At 38.8% G+C, this 22,873-nt stretch overlaps 1 protein-coding gene and 1 non-coding gene across 6 annotated transcripts in view; one reads left to right on the top strand and one right to left on the bottom strand.

Moving 5' to 3' along the window:
* The window catches only part of LOC119737885 (CD109 antigen-like), a 54,513-nt gene that overhangs the window by 30,415 nt on the left and 1,225 nt on the right, over positions 1 to 22,873 (bottom strand). For 3 of the 5 annotated variants that reach the window (XM_038212527.1, XM_038212525.1, XM_038212526.1), the window contains exons 2-15: positions 18,708 to 18,864; positions 13,829 to 13,981; positions 11,947 to 12,139; positions 10,786 to 10,939; positions 10,177 to 10,247; positions 8,170 to 8,298; positions 6,551 to 6,590; positions 6,178 to 6,262; positions 5,011 to 5,098; positions 3,919 to 4,149; positions 2,563 to 2,760; positions 2,105 to 2,227; positions 1,191 to 1,253; positions 522 to 716 (exon numbers count right to left, since the gene is read on the bottom strand). In XM_038212527.1, coding sequence (XP_038068455.1) covers positions 522 to 716; positions 1,191 to 1,253; positions 2,105 to 2,227; positions 2,563 to 2,760; positions 3,919 to 4,149; positions 5,011 to 5,098; positions 6,178 to 6,262; positions 6,551 to 6,590; positions 8,170 to 8,298; positions 10,177 to 10,247; positions 10,786 to 10,939; positions 11,947 to 12,139; positions 13,829 to 13,944 — 1,686 coding nt within the window. In that variant the 5' untranslated portion in view covers positions 13,945 to 13,981; positions 18,708 to 18,864. The remainder of the gene's footprint in view (positions 1 to 521; positions 717 to 1,190; positions 1,254 to 2,104; positions 2,228 to 2,562; positions 2,761 to 3,918; positions 4,150 to 5,010; positions 5,099 to 6,177; positions 6,263 to 6,550; positions 6,591 to 8,169; positions 8,299 to 10,176; positions 10,248 to 10,785; positions 10,940 to 11,946; positions 12,140 to 13,828; positions 13,982 to 18,707; positions 18,865 to 22,873) is intronic. The other 2 variants (XM_038212524.1, XM_038212523.1) reach the window with 2 other exon arrangements.
* Trnas-aga lies at positions 15,474 to 15,546 on the top strand. Its single transcript has one exon. It is a non-coding gene; the product is annotated as a tRNA-Ser (tRNA).

Here is a 22,873-nt window from a genome sequence, read left to right as displayed (position 1 = left end):
CATCACAGCTTTGAAGGTTTGCCTACTGCCTACTGTGCCTACTACAATGGCGACATTGACTTTCTGGTACCTGGATCACGTGGGTCAGTGCGAGAGATTTTTGTTTCTAAACCCAATAACAGCACCAACAGACCGATCCAATGCTCCCTATGATTAGTATCCATCATGCATGCATTTGCATATGACGAGAGCGCGTCTGGAACTTGCAGTGTGGCCGTCGAGAGGTACACACGATGTTGCCCAGGTCAGGAGCACAGTGGGAGGGGCCTGAGCAATCAATCTATAGACCTTTATCATGCTGCCACCATTTCAGTCATGTTCCCTGTATCCAATAACAGTACTGAACGATAATGTTTTTGTGCAAAAAGGAACCAGACTATTTTTCCTTCCAGCCTCGCTTTGGTTACATTGATTTGAATGGGAAAAAATCAAAAGCCGCAACATGATAATGGTCTACTGGCCAGACTGGATACATAACATTTGGCCACCTACATTTCTGCGCAAAGTCTGCCGATTCTTACCTCATTCTCAAAGGCTCCGTCCACACTGATACTAATACTGTCCAGTATCAACTCGCTATTGTCAGGCCGGACGTACGACACAACAAGGCGGGCCTTCGGCGCCATGGCTGATGTCACATCGATGGTCAGTATCGTATTAGTTGACAGGACACTGGTGATGGAGTCCGTCAGAACAATGTTCCCCTTGGCAAAGATCTGAGCAAAACAAACAAAATTTAAATTTAAGAAATGATATAGTGGGGCGCTGTGGTCAAATGGTTACGGTGTTCGACTCGTATGCCGTGGGACACGGGTTCGAATCCTGCCCGTGGGAACATGGTGCTTGTGCTCTTTGGCAAGGCACTTAACCATTATTGCTTTGTCCTTCGGATGGGACGTAAAGCCGTAGGTCCTGTGTGTTGTGTAATGCACGTTAAGGAACCCAGTAACACTTATCGCTAAGAGAAGGGGTTCGCCCCAGTGTTTCTGGCAGTGGCTGCAAAGTACGCCGCAGCACCTTGTAAACCCTTATAAAGGTGCTACATAATGGGTCTCATATTTTCATCAACTTCATTTACCTGTCTCTAAAAAATAGAGAGTGCTAATATATATTGTTATATATTATTATATTCAACCAGGCCAAACTAGACTTGTCTTATAGCAGAATCACACAGAAGCAGTTATACTTACCTGGTAAGTTAGCTTTGGTGGAATCTCCGTGGTTCTGATCTCAAAACTAGCCTGTGTCCCAGCCTGAGGGTAAAAAAATGCACAAAAGCATAAAATGTCTTCCTTCAAATAGGGACAAAACATTGTCTTAACACATCGCAGATTTCAATGGTTAAATGCTAATAATGTGACTCACATTACACAATAACGTACAGCAGATATCAAATTCTGATGAATCATTTCAGACGTTACATTAAGGCCATTCGAACCTTTTTTCTGAATAACACCACTTCGCAGAGATTACAATGGTTAAAAACTGTTAAGCTGTGTTGATGTCACTCACATAAACACAACAATGTACAGATGACATCAAATTCTGATGAATCATTTCCAGATGTAACATAAAGGCCATTTGAATTTTTTTTTAATAACAGAAATCACAGATTTCAATGGTTCCCTCTCATAGACAGCCATCTTCGTAGGAAAATTATAACTGCGTGTTCAACACCATCAGGTACGTGTACGCGCAGTATGCAAAATATTCTAAACACGCGAGCATGTTGCTCGAAATTTCCTCGAAATACGGCGCAGCCGATGCGCGTCACGAAAAATGTTGACACCCAAAATGCTGATGCATGAGACAATCTGTAGGAAGTGACGTCATTTGAGAGGCTTATACTGTCATGGGGTGCTCTAATTGTGACTCACATTACACAATATGAAGATGATATGAAATTCCAAGGAATCATTTCTGGAAGTTACGCAAAGGCCATTGGAACTTTTTTTTTCACCATAACACAATTCTAGGACAACACGACTGTTAGTTCAATCATTGGCTTATTTCAAACAAAAATGTATCCAATCCCAACGCTTGATTGTATCCTTCATTATAACATGAAGACTGGTTAACGGATTCACTGTACATGCAACCTTACCTGAAAACTGGTACCCTGTGCAAGGATCTGCAAAAATTGGTTGCTAGGTGACTCAGCTGGGTTGAGATTCTTGTTGACTTCATAGCCATAATATTGCTGGTTGTTTTCGTAATAATAAGCAACCTGACAAGAGAAATGAATAATTCAACAACTGATAACATTGCTCAAAAGAAACACGTTTCTGGTTGGTTTCAGAAGAGAAGTCAACACAAAAACCTTGAGGACATTTTTATTCATTTGAACTCTATTTTTTTCTCTTCTACTTTAGTAACAACACATAATTTGATATTGTCAAGTATCGCATATTCCTACAAAAAAATACAACTCATAGCATAATGGAACACAGAAGTGTCATGAAAACATTGTAAAGAACACATCAAGAATAAATCTTGAGTTAGAATCTTCAAAAAACGAATGTTTTTTAATGTGCAAATTCTGAAACATATTTGCATACTTACATGGATACTGGCCCAGTTTGCCTCGATGGGAAAGTTGAAGTCCAGTTTAAGGATTCCGTTCTCAGGAATGGCTACGTCTGAATCTATGGCATCAATCGTGTCCCATGAACCTTCTACTCTGTGTTGGTGAGTGACCACAAGTGTACACTGTCTCTCTGCGTCAGTCAATGGGCTGTCGTCAACATGGGTCACTGTTACCTGAAGAAACAAGTGCAAGAAGCTTGATGGGAAATTCAGAACAAGAATCAGGGCTCGGAAAGGGAAGAATGCAAGTGGTAGGGCAAGGTTGATGCCTGTACCTGAAAAAAAATGTAGAATCTTGTAAAACCTTCAGGCAACATCAAGTTTCCATCAGTTGAATTTTGAAAACCCCCTCCCCCTTTACTCAACTTTAAACAGGGAAGTGTGACCGAGTGGTCAGGGTTCATGACTCTTGATCAGAGGGCCAAGGGTTCGAATCCAGCTGCTGGCTGTGTGTTGTGTCCCTTGGCAAGCCACTTAACCCCATTTGCCTCTCTCCACCCAGGAGTATAAATGGGTACTGCCATTAGCTGGGGAGTAACCTGTAATGGACTGGCATCCCATCCAGGGGGAATAGAAATATTCTAATTCAGTTCATTCCGAGGAAACCGGAGACAAACACCGGTCTGATGGACAATATTGGCTTTACAGACTTCATTTATTTTTTTTAATACAACTTTAAGACACTATTTAAATCTTAAGCAGACTGTGACAATAGATTTTACACCATAACAGTGATTTTGGGAGAAGGTTTTTTATTTGGGATATCTGTCGAGAGTATAAAAAATATTGAGTGGCTCAGCCTTTCACAATTTAAAGCCACTCAATATTTGTTTTATGTAACTGACATATAGATCCTTGTCATTTGATACATTTGAACTTTTATTTCAATACAAAATTGGTGGAAGATGTATTTCTCTCTTCCAAACCACCCCTTCACGAAAATGTTTGAACCCAACGCTGTAGCGCTGGCTCTTTGGAACAATACGCGCTACACGCAATGCTGAATGCGCACACCAGCATGCATTTGCACACAAATACCGCATCATGGAACAAGAATTATCCAAACTGTTCAATAGTATTTCCCATTCCCCATGGGCGGATAGTACTTTTTGAGCCGCGGCGTGAATGGGAGCAAAAACGAATGTCACGTGATGTGAGTTCCACCAATCAAATGACGAGGATCTGTATGTCGGTTATATAAAATATCCTATCCCACCTTGACTTTGAACATGCAACCACAACCAAGATGTTATAACTACAACCTTAGAAGGACATGGCAAGCTCAAAATTCATCATGATATAGCATCAGTCTTTATCATACATCACACTCACGTAAGCCGTGTAGACAAGGCCGGGCTTGAAGACATCAGAGTTCCCCGGTAGCTCAGCTACTTTGATTGGTTTCTCGTGGTAGGAGACAACACCGGTTCCAGTCTGCGTGATACCGGTCAGGGACTCGGTAACATTTGCCGTGCAGATAAATTGGTTCCCTGAGTACAGATTGTTATTACTCAATGCAGACAGCTCTTGCATTGTCACCACTGTCTCCGCTTTACCATCAATCTGAAAATGCAACAAAAAAGGAAAAACCGTGACCAAGTCGCTGCAAAGTGGTTACTTAAAATGCAGTTTAAGTTCCAATGAATGAAATAACAAAGGGTTTTCTTCTTCACGATGATTGCTTACCAGTTGTGTAATCATTCTAATGTAGCAATAGATTTATCTGTAATCATTTTGCATCCAGGCGCAAAACTAGTTTTTGGGGTTTTGAATCAAATTTTTTTTTCATACAGAGTTCTTAATAATTCAAATAGCTTTCAAACTACTATTCAACTTATATTCATGCTGTGTTCTTTTCACTCTAATTTTCGACCAGTCAGTCACTGTTCATATGAGGCTGAGTACAAAAAAATAGTTACACATCCAGACTTTTTGAACAAAGGGAGGCCCTTTTTGTCAGGAAGGTGGATTTTTTAAGATGAATTCTCCCAATTTCTCAACTCTTTTGCTGATACTTTTGTGTCCAAAGGAGCCAACATCCCTTTTCTACCAAATTCTAAACTTGCTTACATAGTCACAGTTTTGCTGGAAGCACATAAACGACAAAATATTTTGCAACTGTACGATAAAAGAAAAAGGCGGCCGGGAAAAAAAGAAAGTTGGCAGAGACAAGAAACTGGAATATTTTGTTACTTGGCCTAACAGAAAATTGATAGCTGTATCTCCAGGAATTGGACTTGTATCATTTCTAATGAAGCATTTTGACCAATCATCCACCCTTTTGTTATTTAAATGATCATATCATACAGCAGCAACGACAAGTCCTTCGCGAGGGCGCTCTGTGCTACAGGTCCATATTCCACAGAATGGTACAGTAAGCCAGTGTACCAGAGATCCCCATGTACCCAGAGGTTTGAGACTCACCTGGAATTCAACTTGGTATCGCTTGGTACTGTATTGCAGTGTTATTTCCATGGAAACAGATCCTTTCACTGGCTCCCCGTAAGTATACCTGAAAAGGATGCACAAAATGCAAGAGACTAAATCACAGTCTTACGTGGTTTATTACGTTAATCAATCACTGAGAATTTGCCACTTAAATGGAAAATACAACATTTGCAAACATCAAAAAATAAAACTACCCAATCATTTTGAAATACCTTGCTGGACTGTTAGTGAATGACAGTGTAAAGCATCCTGTAAAATCATGGCACCTGGTATACTGTCATTTTCAAGAAAAGTGGTATTTTTGTATCAATTTCCAATGCTGGTCGGCCGACCAGCGTTGGAAAAAACTGGCTTTTTTCAAATACTGGCCCCAATTGACCATCGCACTTGTTTGCAATCGATTACACATCTATGAACGGGTACAAGCCAGCTAGACTGGTTCCCTGACCTTACAATTCCCCAATGTATGTAAACTGTTCTGTTTCTTCTTATATGGAGTCAGGGAACCAGACTACAGGAAAATGATTGTTTTTCTTGGTTTTTATAGCATTTTCGAACCCATAACCTCCAAAAAAGTCAATGTAACTATATTTGCTATATATTTCCAACCCCCCAATTCCATCCATTTCTGAAAATTACAGCAAAAGCAAATTATGTATATTCCCTTTAATGTGAATTTGAAGGTTTGAAAAACTTGTCTTACAGGCCCTCAGAAAACACTGAATACATTTATAAAATACATCGGTGAAGGGCAAAACCCAATATTAAATTCACATCACCCCGACGTAGATTTTATCTTATGAACATTTTGATGGTACCGGCTGCTATATCAGAATCGATCCAGCCAGCCGACCCCGGCAAGCTCGGCAGTCGAGTGGCAAGACGTCTACACAAGTAAGCAGCATTTCATGGGTTCGAGTCCTACCCAAGTAGTTTGCGAATTTCATCTCACAAGCACTCGGACAACACTGAGTATACACAGCGTTTATAAACTTCAGGGTTTTATAATTCGTAGATGAAGGGCAAAACCCAATGTTAAATTTGAAGGTTTGCAAGAAATCTGTTGTGTGATTTTGCGTGTTTCTGAACCGATCCGGGGGGGGGGGGGGGGGGGGGGGGGGGGAGAAGACTACATGTACTTACTTGGCTTCTACTGTGAAAGTAGTCTGGGTGTCCATGCTGACTAGGTATGGTGGCGGAGTGACAATCACCTCAAACTTGGGCAGAACTGAAAAAAAAAATTGTATTCACAAGTGTGCTAATTGTCAGTGGACTCAACAAGATATGATGTCAGTGCTAAAGATACATATGTACCTTTTTACTGCTTGACAGAGAAGATCTTGTATTGTGTAACATCTCAGCTTGCCGACATAAATGGAGGCTGGGAAGGGGGGGGGGTTGTGTTGCAGGTGCTAATTTGATAATTGTCCAATAACGTTCATCATGCACGTACCCGAGACACTACAAATTAGTCCATAAATTTAAATATTTTTTTATGCAATCAATTTTCTCTTACCATATTCATCGATAGTGATTGTGTGATCGTAGACTTCATTCTGTCAAGACAATAAATACAAAATACGTAGAATTAAAAAAAAAAAAATAATATAAAATATCACACATTTTGATTTTATAAACCACCTTGGTATGAAAAGTTGTTTCCTACAGAAAAAAAGAATCACTGGCACAGGCTTCCCAGCAATTTAGAAAAACAAAATTCCCTGATTTTCCCTGATATTTCCCCCAAGATATTTCAATTTCATGAGAAATATTTTCCCGAGGTTGCTGGGAAGTCATGAGGTGGTGTAGCACAGCCAATTGTTATCGTCTGGAGAGTAATATTCACACTGCATAAACACTAAAAAGCCACCATAGCCAGTCAGTCAAAGGACACAACTAAGACACATGGCACAAGACGCACATACGCCAAACTGGTTAAAACCTTTCCCTTCTGGGTCACTGTCAAATTCTCTGAGTTTTCCCTGATTGTGGTGATTTTTCCAAATTCCTCAAGTTTTCCAAGACTGCATGGAAAAATGAAAATTAATTTTCAAGGTTTTCACTGATTTCTAGAGTGGCGTTGAACCCTGTGATATTTATCATGATCTTCAAGTAAATTTGAATCCTCCATCCTGATTGATCGATCCATGGCAACAAGCCGTGCTACATATAACCATGTAGTACGGCCACGGTCCATACTGCACTTCCATATTGTGCTATTCTAAAATGTGCGCGCCATTCCGTACAACACACATATATAAAAGGATAACCGCTGAAAAGTTTGTGTGCGACGTGCATGTTCCACCTTTACTGTGCGTCAAGTTTGCTTGAAGATAAATTGTAGAAAAATGTAGTACGTCTCCGTCCCACATACATGTGGGACGCGGACTCACTACATTATTCCGTGTTCCACGAGCGCGAGTGGGATAACTACATGTAATAATACTCAAGCCAACAAGCAATTGGCAGTAGTAAATTTGCCTCCCTTGGTTAAAATCCTCAGTTATCAAACTCCACAGAACTCCCCACTCAGACTTTTACAAAATAAGTGACGGATTAAAAATGGTAGAATCCAACAACTATAACTTGACACCAGACTCAACTGATAACCTGGTTCAATATCCTGTGTGAGATTGCTCTTCTTGAAATCAATACAAAACAGGAAATGCAAATAATACTAGTGGCTTTTAACCCTCCTGCGGTCTGAGCAGTCACAATTACAAAAACACATCCTCTTCCCCTGTCATGCCTTTATACACAGGCTAGTCAACAACAGTGGGATCGTATTTCTTGTAGTCACTGTGACTAGTCAAATTCCATCAACTGGAAAAAGCAAGTGACTGCTAGTACAAGTGGCTTATCAATCACCCACAGTCAAAGCATAGCTGTATCAAGTTACGTAAACAGTCACAGCCAGTCAATCCTGTGTTACGAAGGCAGGGAGAACTCAACTGTAAAAAAACAGTTGCTCAATTTATTTTGACTGTTGGGATGACATCGTTGCATTCATAAGGTGGGTTAGGATTTTATTATGCTCAAGTCAGTCGGTCGGGTAAGTCGGACAGTGACTTAGTCAGACGGAGGGCGGTAGACTGCTCCTTCTAGTTCAACAAAAACTGAACTATAACAACTCACGTTAGCCGTTACGGTGAGGATCCAATCACCCAGCACAGGATTGTCAGACATGACAGTTTCTCCCGAGACAACTCCGTAAGTTGTATTCTGAAGACCCATCCACTGCTGGATAACGTTGCCAACTGGATCCTGTACAATTAGAAGAAAACAGTCAATAAACTTTTATCATGCGGCCACCATTTCAGTCATGTTCCCTGTATCCAATAATAGTACTGAATGATAATGTTTTTTGTGCTGAAAGGAACCAGACTATTTCTCCTTCCAGCCTCACTTTGATTTCATTGATTTGAATAAGAAAAAAATCAAGACGGCCGCAAAATGATAACGGTCTATTATTAAGAGAGAAAAAAGGAAACGCAAAATGGTAAGCTTCATTTGAATGGCTGATTCTTCAATTCTGGAAAAAATGCAACTATTGGTAACTGTTTTTTTTTTTTTGTTTTTTTTTTTGGGGGGGGGAGTGGGGTGGTAGGGGTGGGGTGGGTTGAGTTCATTAATACACACAGCATGTCAATGTCCTTTACTTCATTCCTAGAACTTTAAACTACAGGTAGAGTAGAATCGTTGATTTGATTTATGTACTGTCTTTTAGGAGTGTATAATTTGTGTTTTTTTTGCTGATTAACGCATAGTGCCATCTGGGATTTGATGTATTAATTTTTTGGAGTGTGTATAATTGGGGTATTTTTAGCTAATTAACGCATTGTGCCATCTGGGATATTGATTTTTATTATTTTGAAGTGTGTATAATTGGGGTGTTTTTAGCTGATTAATGCATTGTCCCATCTGGGATTTGACGTATTAATTTCTTGGAGTGTGTATAATTGGGTTTATTTTTGCTGATTAACGCAAAGTGCCATCTGAGGTATTGATTTTTTTTTTGGAGTGTGTATAATTGGGGTGTTTTTTACTAATTAATGTATTGTGCCACCTGGGATTTGATGTATTAATTTTTTGGAGTGTGTATAATTCGGGTGATTTTAGCTGATTAATGTATTTTTAGAAGTATCTGTGTTCTTTGTTAATTAGGGAATAACAGTGTGAGGAGCCGGTCTTCACTGCATGATAATGACCGGGTGTGGGGGTGACCGCTGTTAATGGACCGAGACGAATACCTTTTTAACTAAATAAACAGTTAAAATGCTCCAATTTTGTGACTTTCTTTCGGCGATATTTCCAGACTTTTTTGTGTTCATGTTCATGGGCCATATTTTAGCTTAACAGCTATAACGACGTAAACTCAACAGAAACTGCTGCCATAGCGAAACAAATTACAACAATGTTTTCATATCTTTACCTGATGGAGGAAGCTGAAATCTCGTTTACACATTCCTTGTGAACGGAATTACAAAGATGCTTAGTTTAGGAAAGGTAAATATGTCGGTGGGTGAAGTGTTCAAAGAAAATAAATCGTAGATCTACGCTTTCGTCATAAACAGCCTCAGTATATACTGCACTGCTGTGTACGATGTCGTTTCAAAACTTCCTTACGCGCGCGCAAGCACGCATCCCTAGCAACTGTGTTGCGTACGCGCGCGTCAGTCTCACGCGATGGGGGTTGAGCGCATGTGCAGTGCTCTATTGTTACAAGCTACCGCAGGACTGTTACTATATTTTGACCAATCATTGGCTTGCATGGGGCTGAACGGGGCTTGATCAATGCTGGTTCAGGGGCCATTTATTCGCTTGATCTTTGAAGCCGGTCCATTATCACCGTTAATGCCCGGCCACGTGATCGAGTCTCGACCAATCAGAAACCATCAACTCTCCAAGGTATTTATTAATGCAGTGTATTTGTACAGGTTTCCTTGGGTTTCTGAGAATTAAAAAAAAAATTCATTGCAATCTTCTATTGGTTTTCGTTTGTCCTTATAGGAATTTTTATCTGATGTGTAGCACCTTAGAGCATTTTATTTTTGATTATTGCACGCTATAAATGTTGTATTATTATTAATCTTTAAGCTTTAAAAATGGTTCTCTTAACAACTAAAGTCTCAAGCATTTTACCTTCAGTTTGACATCAAAAGTTCCCATGTATGGTTTGAGATCAGGATAGATGGCCATAGCTCTGAAATGAACTGAAACACAAAGCAAAATATTTGCTCAATAACTTGTGATTTCATTCTTCCCTTCACAAAGAAAACTAAATATTTCACAAAGGTGAGTTCAATACCTTTAATGGTTGCTAATGAAGTAGGCTTCAAGTGAACGCATAGTCAGTTTAAGGCAAACTAGCCACCATGCTGAAAGATACTCCTGAGATTTTCAGCGAAGAATTTCTCACAAGTAAACTGGACATTATGCCTTTAATTTCAAAGGCTTGGTCACTTGACACCATGTACACACAAGAACAGATATTTTCCCCCAAATTTTTGCCAACCATGGGTCGGCAAACTATGGTTTGGTCAACGCAGCAAAAAATGCAAAGTAGTTATTAATGTTTCTGAACACTGTCATTGGATTGATGAAAACACCAAATAACACTACCAAAAACATAATAATCATCTTTACATGAGGGCATTAATACGCAGTTTTTGGCAAAATCTGTGCCAACCACAGCTTAGATTTTATGCCCTCAATGTTTACAAATGAAAGAAAAGTCTCTTAATGTCTTACCTGTTTGTCCAGGTTTGTATATGGCCTTATCAGACTGCACCAAGATAGAAAAGCTACTTGGCGAGAATGTCAACTCCTCCGTCTGAGAAAACACCAGCCCACCACTCCCCTCAATGCGAAGCTTGTAAGAGTCGCCGTGTTCGTCTCCCGAAACCTGAGAATTGGGATAAAGACCGATGCAAAAAGACTGTTCTGCAGGAGTTGTATACATGTATTCAGCACTTCATGTCATGTAGCAAAAGTCAATAGACAAGAACTCCTTTACTTGGTGGCAAAGGGGGACTGTGGAAAGACAGATTATAAATTTGAGATTTAAGACCAGTTATTTGTAAGACCGTTTTCACTTTTGTGTCTTTTTGTTTTTGATACGATTTTAGCATTGTTTTAGTTTTGATGCAATTATGTGCATGGGCGTCGCCAGGATTTTTTCTAGAGGGGGGCAAAACATATTTTTCCCCCAAAATTTCCTGTATTTCTCAACATCTTCTCGATTTATCAATTTTAGAGGGGGGCAGGGACATTTTGCCCCCCCCCACCCCATTAAATTTACACCACTATGACTTCGCGCCTCTTTTCTTTTTTCTCTTTTCTTTTTCTTCTTTTTTTGCTTTTCCAGGGGGGGGGCAAGTGCCCCCCCCCCCCCTCGCGACGCCCATGATTATGTGTTACTTTTATCATTTATTAGTTTGATCCGGCTTTGGAAACCTGTTTGACTTGTTTTACAATGCATTCAGACCACGGGTTGCGGCACAGCGAAAAATTTTCCGCCGCTACGCGCCGTGAAAACTGAATTTCCCCATATACAAGGGGAACACAAACCAGAATAACCATTCGTGCATATGAATAATTAATTAGCCATAATTTCAAAACCCTTTGACCTATAGTCATGAAATTTCTTGGGTATGTTCATGATAAGTTGTTCTATGCATGTATCGAGTTTCATAATTTTTCATCACTCGATCCCCCTCCCCCTGGCTGTGAGATGGTCAACATAACCCAGTCCTTTTAGGGTTAAGGAAAACAAATAGGAAAATCTAAGAACAGTCTACAGAAATTTCAGGAAATCTCACGAAACAAATATGTGCCAATCTAAGAAAATTCAATTTTGGAAAGTTGAAGGTACTGCATCTACCATAGACATTACCCTGCAGATATACTTACCAAAAGATTCAACACTTCGGTTACACCAGAAGAGAACGTTCCAGACACCGAAGCCACCGATGTCTCGATCAACTCCTGTACTTTCAAAATGGTGGCCGTTACCGTGACGTCACTCACTGCATCCAGTATGGAGACACTCAGGCTTAACGGCAGGCCAGGGTGAATGGTGTTTGGAGCCAAAATAATGTAGGTTCTGAACATTAAAGGGAAGATTTGCAAACATCAAAAAACGAAATGATCAAATTATCACGAAATATCCTACTGGATTGTTAGGGTATGACATTCTAAAGTACCCTGTAAAATCGTGACTCCTGGTGTGCTGAGATTTTCAAGAAAATGGTATTTTTCCAATGCTGGTCAGCCGACCAGCGTTGGAAAAAACTGGCTTTTTTCAAAAACTGCTCTTAATTTTTCATAATAATTTGTCTGCATTTTATTTGCAATTGATCACACACCTGTGAAGGGGTACAAACCTTCTAGACTGATTCTCTGACCTTACAATTCCCCAAAGTCAACAAACTGCTCTGTTTCATCTTAAGTAAGGGCAGGGAACCAGACTACAAGACCATGATTTTTTCTTGATATTACCAGCATATTCAAGTCCAAAACATGAAACAAGTCAGTTTAACAATATTTGTTGCAACATTCTAACCCCCCAAATCCATTTACTACTGAAATTGCAGCAAGAGCAAATGTTGTACATTCCCTTTAAGAATTAAAGGAATTGAGCAAGGGTATACCGGAATAAGTTACAGTGAGGGCCATGAATGCACTAGGTCCAATTAAAAACAAAAGTAAAAAGATCAAGTAACACGCCCTTAAACCAACGGGGATAACACTGCACCATAATTTGTAGAAATACAATTTAAATTGTGTTGTTTTCTAAAATTATAATCCTGGTCAATGTTCCAAATGTTTGTATCCAAATTTAGATGGCTAATTAAACAAAAAACATAAGCACTTTGTTAAAGCATCAATGAAATAATAGGGGGGAAAAAATTTCTTAACAAAATAAAAAAGAGGATTTCAGATGAATCCTAACTGAAAAAAAGTCCTAAATTCATGCTGTCACGTTAACCAGCATTGGTCAAACATAAACAGGGACCTGAAAGTAAATTCCTTTCTGAACACAACCTAAAGGTTGCAGACCAGTAAATAAACTTCCATAGACCCCAATGGTAAATGCTCCCACTTCAGAAATTCGGGGAAAATACAACTCTCCAAGGTGTTCGAGACACACATCAAATTATAGCTTATGTCATCATCTCTCATTTTCTTTTCAATTTTCGGGTGGTTAACTGATGACTTTTAGGAGAAATTTCCATCCGAAGATGATCACCCCTGAAAATAGTCCTGAAGCCCATCGCCATGTTGAAAAACGATGCCTACACTCCATTGCAAAATAGAGCGCTTTAAGGGCCCCAATTTCATCCAAATTGAACGAAACTACAAGCTCACAGTCCTGTGCACGGCTTCCACCCATATTTTTTACAAACCTTCAAGTTCATGGCCCACAGCATGCTCAAATACTGAAGATTTTGAGGGCATGCAAATCGTGATTTGGCGGGCGTAGGCAATTTCGGACCGATTTACTGGTCTGCAACCATAAAGGAATTGACCGTTATAAAAAGACATCCCCATTATTTTTTGGTTCAACCTTATTTACATGTCAATTCAAATTCCCCTAGCGCCCTCAACATCTGATATTGGACACTAGCTCATTCGTTATTTCCCAAAGACTGAAGTTACATCACTCTATGTACATTTGTATTCACTTATAAATACAAAAAAAAATCGCTGCATGTATACTACAACTGCAGAGCTTCCGATCTCTAATTTCAAGAGTGTCACATGAATTTAAAAAAAAAAGAGGAATGTGAACCTTGAATGGCCTGGTTCTGGTGTAGTTTCAGATCGTCCCAAGGGTTCTCGCTGTCCTAGACATCCCTGTGTAAGCAGAGCCACACAGACGATGAGACTAGCAGCTATAGCTCTCATCTTGGTCACCGCGACCGAAACGCCTTCAGATGAAAAACTGCATCATTCAAAAAAAAATAATCCAAGTTAAACAATACTTAAGTCACAATTACATGGTTTAAAGGTAGATATATATTGTCATTTGTGGCTTTGATGGTCATTTTGAAGCAACAAAAGTGCCCAAAATCTAAAGAAAGGAGCTTAACAACTAACCTAGTGATGAAGTTTTAGCTCAGTGAATGTATATTCTGAGAAAACAATATTCTAGGATCTCGATTTCAATTCAAAAGTTGCCGAGTCATGTTTTAAATTGCGTCCGAAAACAGGCCGTGACACGTTCTTATTCAGCTGATTGCAGCTGCGCGATGTCAAGCTACGCGATGTCATGCACCGAACCGACGTGTGCGTCGTTTCAACGCCTGTGCGTATCCATTTACGGATTCGCCGAATTATGAACTATAAATGCGTCTTTAGAATCGTCAATCCGACCACTTGTTATTAAGCACAAACCTTGGGTCTGACTAGGGTTGATTGTATGCTACACACAAAGTAAGTGCGTGGTCATGTTATCAGTAATTAGAGTTAAGATCTCACTCTCTCAGTTACACTAAGCATTGATGGTTTTCCTTAACCAGTCAAATTCTCCCCCTTTACGATCTGTTTACCAGTGAGTAGGGGTATATATCCAACCAGACGGCAGAATCCAACGGATCGTTACTAAGCAAAAGCCTTGAGTCTGACTAGGGTTGATGCTATGCTGCAAACATTGCAAGTACATGATCATGTCATGAGCAATTATGGTTAAGATCTCACCCTCTCATGTACACAAAGCAGTGCCAGTTTTCCTTATGTGGTCGAATACTCCCCCTTTTACCCTACAGCAAGCCCATCAATTCATTGTGAATTTTGTGAGACCATCATGCCATCACAAACACACTTGACTCCCATATGTGATGCGACCAAGCTACATGAGTCGTTAGTCGATCCTGGTCAATTTTTTTTTTATTTTTTACAGATTTGAAAAGAGCACAATCTCAGCATTACTGCTGTGAAAACTGCATGCTGGTACATTCTTCAGTTCAAAAATTATGGAAGTTGGAACACCCAGAGATGTGATGAAGTGATGGGATGAAGTGGTCCTATTTTGGCCTGTATCTCCAAATGAAAATTCCTGACAAACGACTCATTTACTGAGCCTGATCACATCACATATGATTTCCCCCTCATATTCAGCCAAAATGTCAATATCAGGTATATAAAAATACAGTAACCTGACCTACCTGGATTTTTTTAAAGGCCAAATTTCTGACCTTTAACTTTTATTTCCACACTCGGCCACAACTTTTAAACAACGTACATTTCGAAAATAAAATAGTCTTCCCCGTGCAAGTTATTGGTCAATGCAACAATTAAACAGGTCAATTTAACAGAATATTGTTAAAGGTATCCTAATGTAAACACAGTTAGTACAAAAAACCGGCCACACAAACATTAACAAATTATACTATTCATAAGATGAATACTAATACCTGCTGCTAACCAATCCCGCAAGCTTGGTGGTCGAGTGGTAAGACTTCTGCTCTAGAAAGCAGGAGGTTGTGGGTTCGAGTCCCACCCAAGCGATTTGTTCCAACTTTCACTCGGAAGGTAACACACTGAGCATACAGTGTTGTTTATAAATACATTGGTGAAGGGCAAAACCTAACATTAAATTTTGTAAATTAATATTATTTTCCTATCTACCTATGTGAACCTAGATAATTTTAGGCCGTTACTGCAAACACAACTTTTTTTCTCAGCCTCATATGCATCTCTCATTATATAAGAATCCATACTCTTCCACTAGTGACGTGCATGCCATTAGCAACAGGAAATGCGTACGGGCAAAAAAAAACAAGGGGAGGCATCTTAATAATGGCTAAATACACGTAAGTGGTGGCACAGATGTTACCATGGATACATACGAGTGTTGCAAGCATCACTGCACCAATTACACATATGTGATTCTCATCACTTCAGTACCGGTATGGCAATTAAGAAAATCAGGTACTGTAGCAATTAACGCCTAGATACACGTATACTTGTACACGTGTACACATTTAAATGTGCAGGAAATTAGGGCCTAATCATTTTGTGGCAGAAGTGTCCTGCGATTTATTTTCATCAAACAAGTAACTCTCCTCTTGTTTGATCAGTCACAGACAGTCAAAATTCCAATCTTGTTTCCCTGCCATGCCTTTGACACAGGCTAGTCACCAACAGTCAGGTTATATTTCAATATAGGCACTGTGACGTACTTGTCAAATTCCATGAACAGACAAAAGCAGGTAACTGGAACGCACAGCCAGCTTAGGAATTTCCTACAGTCAAAACATTATCAGGTTTCATGACACAGCCAGTCCATCCTGCTTTATGAAGGCAGGGAGCACTCAACTGTTAATGGTATAGTACATATGTACATCATTTGTAAATTGTGCATTTGGTTCGTTTGAAGCAACAAAAGTGCTCAAGATCTAAAGAAGGGTGCTGAACAACTAACCTGATGAAGTTTCAGCTCAGCTTTAGCTGTATATTTTGAGAAAAACAACATTCTAGGATCTCAATTTCAAATCAAAAGTTGCTGAATCATGTTTTGAATTGGGCCTGAATTCAGCGTCCTAGACACGTTCTCACTGAGCCGATTGCAGCTACGCGATGTCGCGCACTGATCTGACGAATTAAAGCAACCGCACGCGCGTGTGCGTCGTGCCAGTGCTTGCGTGCGCTTTGCCGAATAAAAAAAACAACTACTAATTTGAATTTCCTATGGTGCTTCTTAAGAAGCACCGTTGGAAAGGCCTCCTTTTGTTGATTTCTTCAAAATGACAGCTCGCCAGAAAGAATAATTTCACAGGGAGTTTAGTCCCCTTACTATCTTTCAACCAAGTACAAATGTATGTTTTTAACAATAATTACGCCAGTTACTTTTTGGATAGCTGCAAATGATGGACTCTGGCTTTAAAAACAGTCACTTGATTTATTTTGACTGCTGGACTGGCCTTGTTGAAACTAAGCACCACTTATATGTGCTTCATGTGCCTGTGCATCAAAATAAATGTAAAAAATGACAGTGTACAGTAGACGGTAGTGTTATGAGTTGACTATAACAGTACATGTATATGATTACAGGATTAAGAGAATTCCTTAAAAATCTTTCAACTTTTCATCGTGTGTATTATTGTTTACGGCTTATTCTCAACATGACAATATTTTTTTCATTAATACGATCTCTGATATAATCTGAACCTAAAACACTGATAATTAATGCGCCAGCTGCTAAAAACCCATATCTGTAGTGTTTACATGTACGCGTACAATACAACCAGAGGACTAGTTACACATTGGAAGTGCCCTTATCTGATATGACTCATGTGAAACTTAACTTTGGCCTCAGCTGTTAAATGTCGTCCCAAAAAAACCAAAAGGACGTTTCCATCCCGTCCAATCAACAAGAAGATTCTACGAAATCGGCCCTATTTATAAAACCTGGATAAGGCCAGTCTTGTCGAGTTTGACACAATCAAGTGCCATTTGTTTGTATTGCTGTTTTTTACCATGGTTTAACACAGAATAATCTAGAACAATACTTGACCCTGGAAAATATTCTAATGAAAAAGATTTATATCAATTGTTGAGTCTGCAGTCATTTGCCACTGAAAAGCAGGTGTATTTTGGTCATACATTTGAAATAATAGGCCTATAGCATTACTTTTTAGAACTTTGAACACTGCAGTACAATTAACAATGAACTCTCAATGTTGATGCACAAATAGGTACAAACATCCCTGTAATATACACAAATGTGTGTAAAAAGTTTAATTACCTCCTGTCTAGTAATACAATCACGAGATCACATCAAAACAAATCAAGCCAACAGTTGAAATCCATTCAACCAACAAATTACTTGACTGATTATAGCAGAAGGCACCCAAAGTGCTCAACAGGTAGCTTTTATATGACATCAGAAATTCGCTAAAATTGGAGCTGGGGTTTCCCAAGCTACTCAACAGGTAGATTTTCCACGTCAGCATGGAGCAAAAAGAATCAATTCATCAACAATTCAGAAGAAGTTAGCACAGTCAGTAACTGATTACACCAACAAGAGAAGGCACTTCCAAAATGTATGGGGAAATTCCACATAAAACCTCAATGCCAAAGCTTCAAATAATCCAAATGTCACAAATGAAACATGTATGATGCGATCAAGCTAAGTGAGTCGTTTGTCGACCCAGGTCAATTTTTTTTTTTACAGATTTGAAAAGAGCAGAATCTCAGCATTACTGCTGTGAAAACCTGTTCAAAAAACTGTTCAAAAAAACTGTTCAAAAATTATGCAAGTCGGAACACCAAGAGATGTGATGAAGTGATGTGATGAAGTGGTCCTATTTTGGCCTGAATCTCCAAATGATTACACCACATCAGTTAGAAGCTTACTACCAGTACCTGCATTTTATTGAAATTAATTCATTTCTAACAATGTTGAACAGTTAAGCTATGAACTGAAAAATGAATTGACAAGTACACAACAAATTAAATTTGTCAGAGTTTGTCCTAGGATACATCTTAGTTTTTCATGCCGATTTTGTACTATACAGCAAAAAAATTGGATGAATAATTACTTTTTAAATCAATGTAGTAACTATAATTGAAATCCACTTTGAAAATTATAACTTTGATAATACACACTGTTGTTTTAAAAAAAGTAGGACTGAGACTGAAGAACTTCCCAATGACAGAAAACTCACCAAGTCTGTTGATTCAGTAAAAAGCAATCGAGCAAGTCACAAACGATGTTACTTCCTCTTCTACGCAAGACTCAATGATCAAGGCAGCCTATCACACCATCAGTCGCGTACACTAGTAGAAGGCTAGAGATCCCACCCACACACAAATGCCAAACGACTGCACAAACACAAAACAATAATAAAAAGGACCTTGCTGTACTCGCTGTGCCTGGTACGGTCAGGCACTGCCTGTAACAATGAAGTGTGAATAGGTATCTGCACGCACAGTATCCTGGGAGATTTATTAGCCAGTGAAAGTTCTGTTTGTTATGCACTAGATTAGGTTCGTCCAGGTATAACGATCAGAATAACAAAGATATCCCGGACCTAGCAGAATGTGCTTCAATTGGCAATACCAGGGTCAATTCGAGCTAAAAAAAAACCTGATCGATCAATACAACTTGTACCAGGTACTGCCTGGACATATCTTGATTATAATATAAACAAGCTTGTTTATACCATGGAGGAATACCTCCATGTTTATACCTTCTCTACATATATCTTGATTATAAACAATACTTAAATACTTCCTCATACTAAGACAGAAAATGACAGTAGCCTGCACATACTTGTCACATATTTGTATGTTTCAGCTTCACACAATAAATTCTGAAGGATAATGTTTCAGTTCTTGACTGCCAATTGACAGCTGGAGGTCGAACTTGAGAGGTTTCGACAAATACATTGCCATGTAAAGGTCATGGATGGATGAAGTATGTTGTTCATGGAATTGCAACAATCATCATAACCCAACAATAACCACTGACTTACTGCAAGGCCAAAAAAAAAAAAATTCTCGGTCTCTGGTCAGCGCGCGCGTCGATTTTAATCATGCGCGTCAACCTTTTTTTTTCTTCAAATTAACACGGAAGCTACAACAGCGCCCTCTATTGCCGCGCCTCCTCAAATATTTGTACCAAGGAGCACCAAGGAATGGGGAAATTGCACCAAGGCAAATGATAAAGGGCACCAAGGCAAATTATGAAGGACACCAATGTATAATGAGGACACACAAAAGCAAAATAGTACCCACCTTGTCTGTACAATACAAGCTTGAAAAAAAAAAGCCGCCAAAAAAATACTGTTTGATAAAATTAACATTTTGGGCAGAATTCCAGACATGGACATCACTAATATTTCCCTGCAGTAGCCTATCAGCCATCAGAAAGCGATAACATGTCCTAAAGAGTCAAATCTAGCAGGGAAAATATTAAAGCATTTACTGAGAAAATACTGTGAATTTTTCAGACCAGTCTCATACAAGGGTTTGTGCACAGGGTGTCAAGTGATGTCCAGGTATGGAACTCTTTCCAATCGAACATTTATTTTTAATAACTCAAAATGACCAGTTTTCATTTTGCTCTATTAATTTTTTTCATAACTAATTTCCAAACTTGAATGTAGTTCTTCAGACTTTACATTGGCTTTGCCATTTTTGACTGTCTAGCATTATTAACCCCCTAGGCCCTTTTTGCTTGGAACCATCCTCAATCCTGCAAAATCCTCCAACTGTGTCTAAATTTTTCAAAATTGTCAGACAGTCCTGCCTCAAAATGTATTCGTCAATCCTCCAAAATCCTCCTCATCCCAAAATTTTGCACTCGTGTTTAAATGAAGGATAACCAACGCCAAATCCTTCAAAATCATCAGACAGTCCTGCCTCAAAATGCATTCATCCTCAATCCTCTAGAATCCTCCAAAACCGCCAGGAGGATTTTGGAGGAGTGAGGTGGGTTAGGGTTAAAAGCTGTTTTGACTAATTTGTCAAACTTGGGTTGGGTCTGTCAAACAATTCAACAGCGTGCATAATCAACTTTATAATCATACAGTGGATTTTAATTCTGAAAAAAAAAATACCAGTTAGCTACTGCAGAGAAACTATTCATGCAACTCTTTTGCTGTAGTAGAAATCGACTTGAAACGGCATGGTGTCGGACCTACACTCTAACAAATTGAGTTTTTTTGGTGAACATTTTATTAAAATGTACACCAAAAAAACTCAATTTGATTTTAATTATTTTTTTTTTCAGTTAAAAGTTTCAGCATCGTTGAACACTGTCGGAAATAAACAACATTTCAATAAAATACAGAAATATTTAATTGTGGCACTTGGACTTACAAAATGTACTTAGGTGTTGCCAATGGTTTGTTGCACTCAGCTTGTACAGGCTTACATGATAAGAATACCAAGAGGCAAACTAAAACCTCGTCCTTTGCAAACAAATTCCTTGAAGATTGTTCCTCACCCGGGCTTAACTATTCACACAAAACAGTCTTGATGCCTTAAATCTCGTATTTTCTCCCAAACCCCGCGCTTCAGGCCTATTGTGAAAATCATTCCTTCGGATTCGAATCTTAGAGCAAATGAGTTACGTGACCTTGCCATAAAGATTAACAAATGTGGATAGACACAGGATGAAGTTTATGTCAAAAGAAATAACAAGATTTGCATCACAAAACGTCACTAACATCTAAGGCCAAAATGATTAATGACTTAACAAAACAGGACCCCAAATTTTTAGACTGACCCCTGTATGTAATTGTTTTGTTTTGTTTTACACAGGTCAGCTTCTCTTCAATAACTTGTCCAATATTACTATTTTATTTCTGACAATTATACCATTGTTTGTTAATGAGTATTTTTTGTTGTTTTATTGATGCTATTCTTTCAGTAGTGTAATTTGAACACTATTTTTTTTTCATTTTGAAATGAACAAATCTGTGTCTGTAATCAAAAAAATTGGTGGTTTAGCTCTGTTGTGTTGACAGTAGAATTGTTTTAATACAAACTATCTAACATTGTTTAATGGTTAATGAAATTATTTCATTGTTTAAATAGAGACATTTGAAGAAGAAAATAAATATGAGGAAACTGGGACAAAAAGGATTCATGGATCTCACTTTAAAGGGAATATACACAACATTTGCAAACATCAAAAAACAAAACTGCCAAATTATTATGAAATACCTTTCTGGACTGTTAGAGAATGACAGTCTAAAGCATCCTGTAATTTTGCATGGCACCTGGTGTGCTGTCCTTTTCAAAAAAAGGGGTATTTTTGTATCAATCACCAATGCTGGAAACAACTGGCTTTTTTCAAATACTGCCCCCAATTTACCATGTTTAGTTAGTCCGCATTTACACACCGCAGTATGAATGGGTACAAGTCAGCTAGACTGGTTCCCTGACCTTACAATTCCCGGACGTCTATAAATTGCTCCGTTTCATCACAAGTGGGATCACGGAACCAGACCACAGGAACATGATTGTTTTTCTTGGTTGTTCCAGCATCTACGAACACAAAACTTCAAACAAGTCAGTGTTACAATATTTGCTATAAAATACTACCCCCCCCCCCCCAAATCCATCCATTTTTGTAAATTACAGCAAAAGCAAATGTTGTATATATATATTCCCTTTGACTCAGGAAACCAAAGAAATCCCTGGTTATCATTAACATTGCAACTTAAAAATAGCTACAAGTGACAGGCTAGCTACCTCGCAAACCTCCTGGGTCGGTCGGCTAAATGGCTAATTAGTTTCAGAAAGAGGGAAGTGTATCCTTGACAACGGGCGTTCATGCGTATGTTCATGCGTATGATCAGTGCAAAAGAATGGGTGACCAAGGATTGCAATTCATCTACAGATAAAATCTGTTGAGTGTCGTAATGCCGATGACGCAAATGATCCTCAGGACAATTTCTTCACAGTTGAGTGTTGAAGTTGTTAACAGTTTTATACACAAATAGCCTATACTGTTATAATTGAAGACCAACTTTTACATAACAATCTATGTTTGGACATAGTCGTGGACTGTTATGGATGCAAATACTTTAAAACAAAACAAACAAAAAACGGACAAGGTGTCAATTTACATCACATTAAAGGTGTATTTTGTCTCCATAGGATTTGTACACGTTATTCATTTTTCAAAGTCCATCTTCTGAAGAACAAGTTCGATTGGGTTGAATCATTAGTTGATACACAGACAGGAACGTGTTACAAATGTAAATTTAAGTGATGTCATGTGTCATGTGACCTCACATTAAAGGGACATTTTCAAAGACCTATATCTAGAAAACTAATGGTCCGATTCAGTTGTAACTTGGTGTTATAGTGAACTGTA

Source organism: Patiria miniata, unplaced genomic scaffold (assembly GCF_015706575.1).
Source record: "Patiria miniata isolate m_02_andy unplaced genomic scaffold, ASM1570657v1 HiC_scaffold_3, whole genome shotgun sequence".
NCBI lineage: Eukaryota > Metazoa > Echinodermata > Asteroidea > Valvatida > Asterinidae > Patiria > Patiria miniata.
Note: the sequence above shows the minus strand (reverse complement) of the source record. Positions and strands in the feature narration are given on the sequence as shown.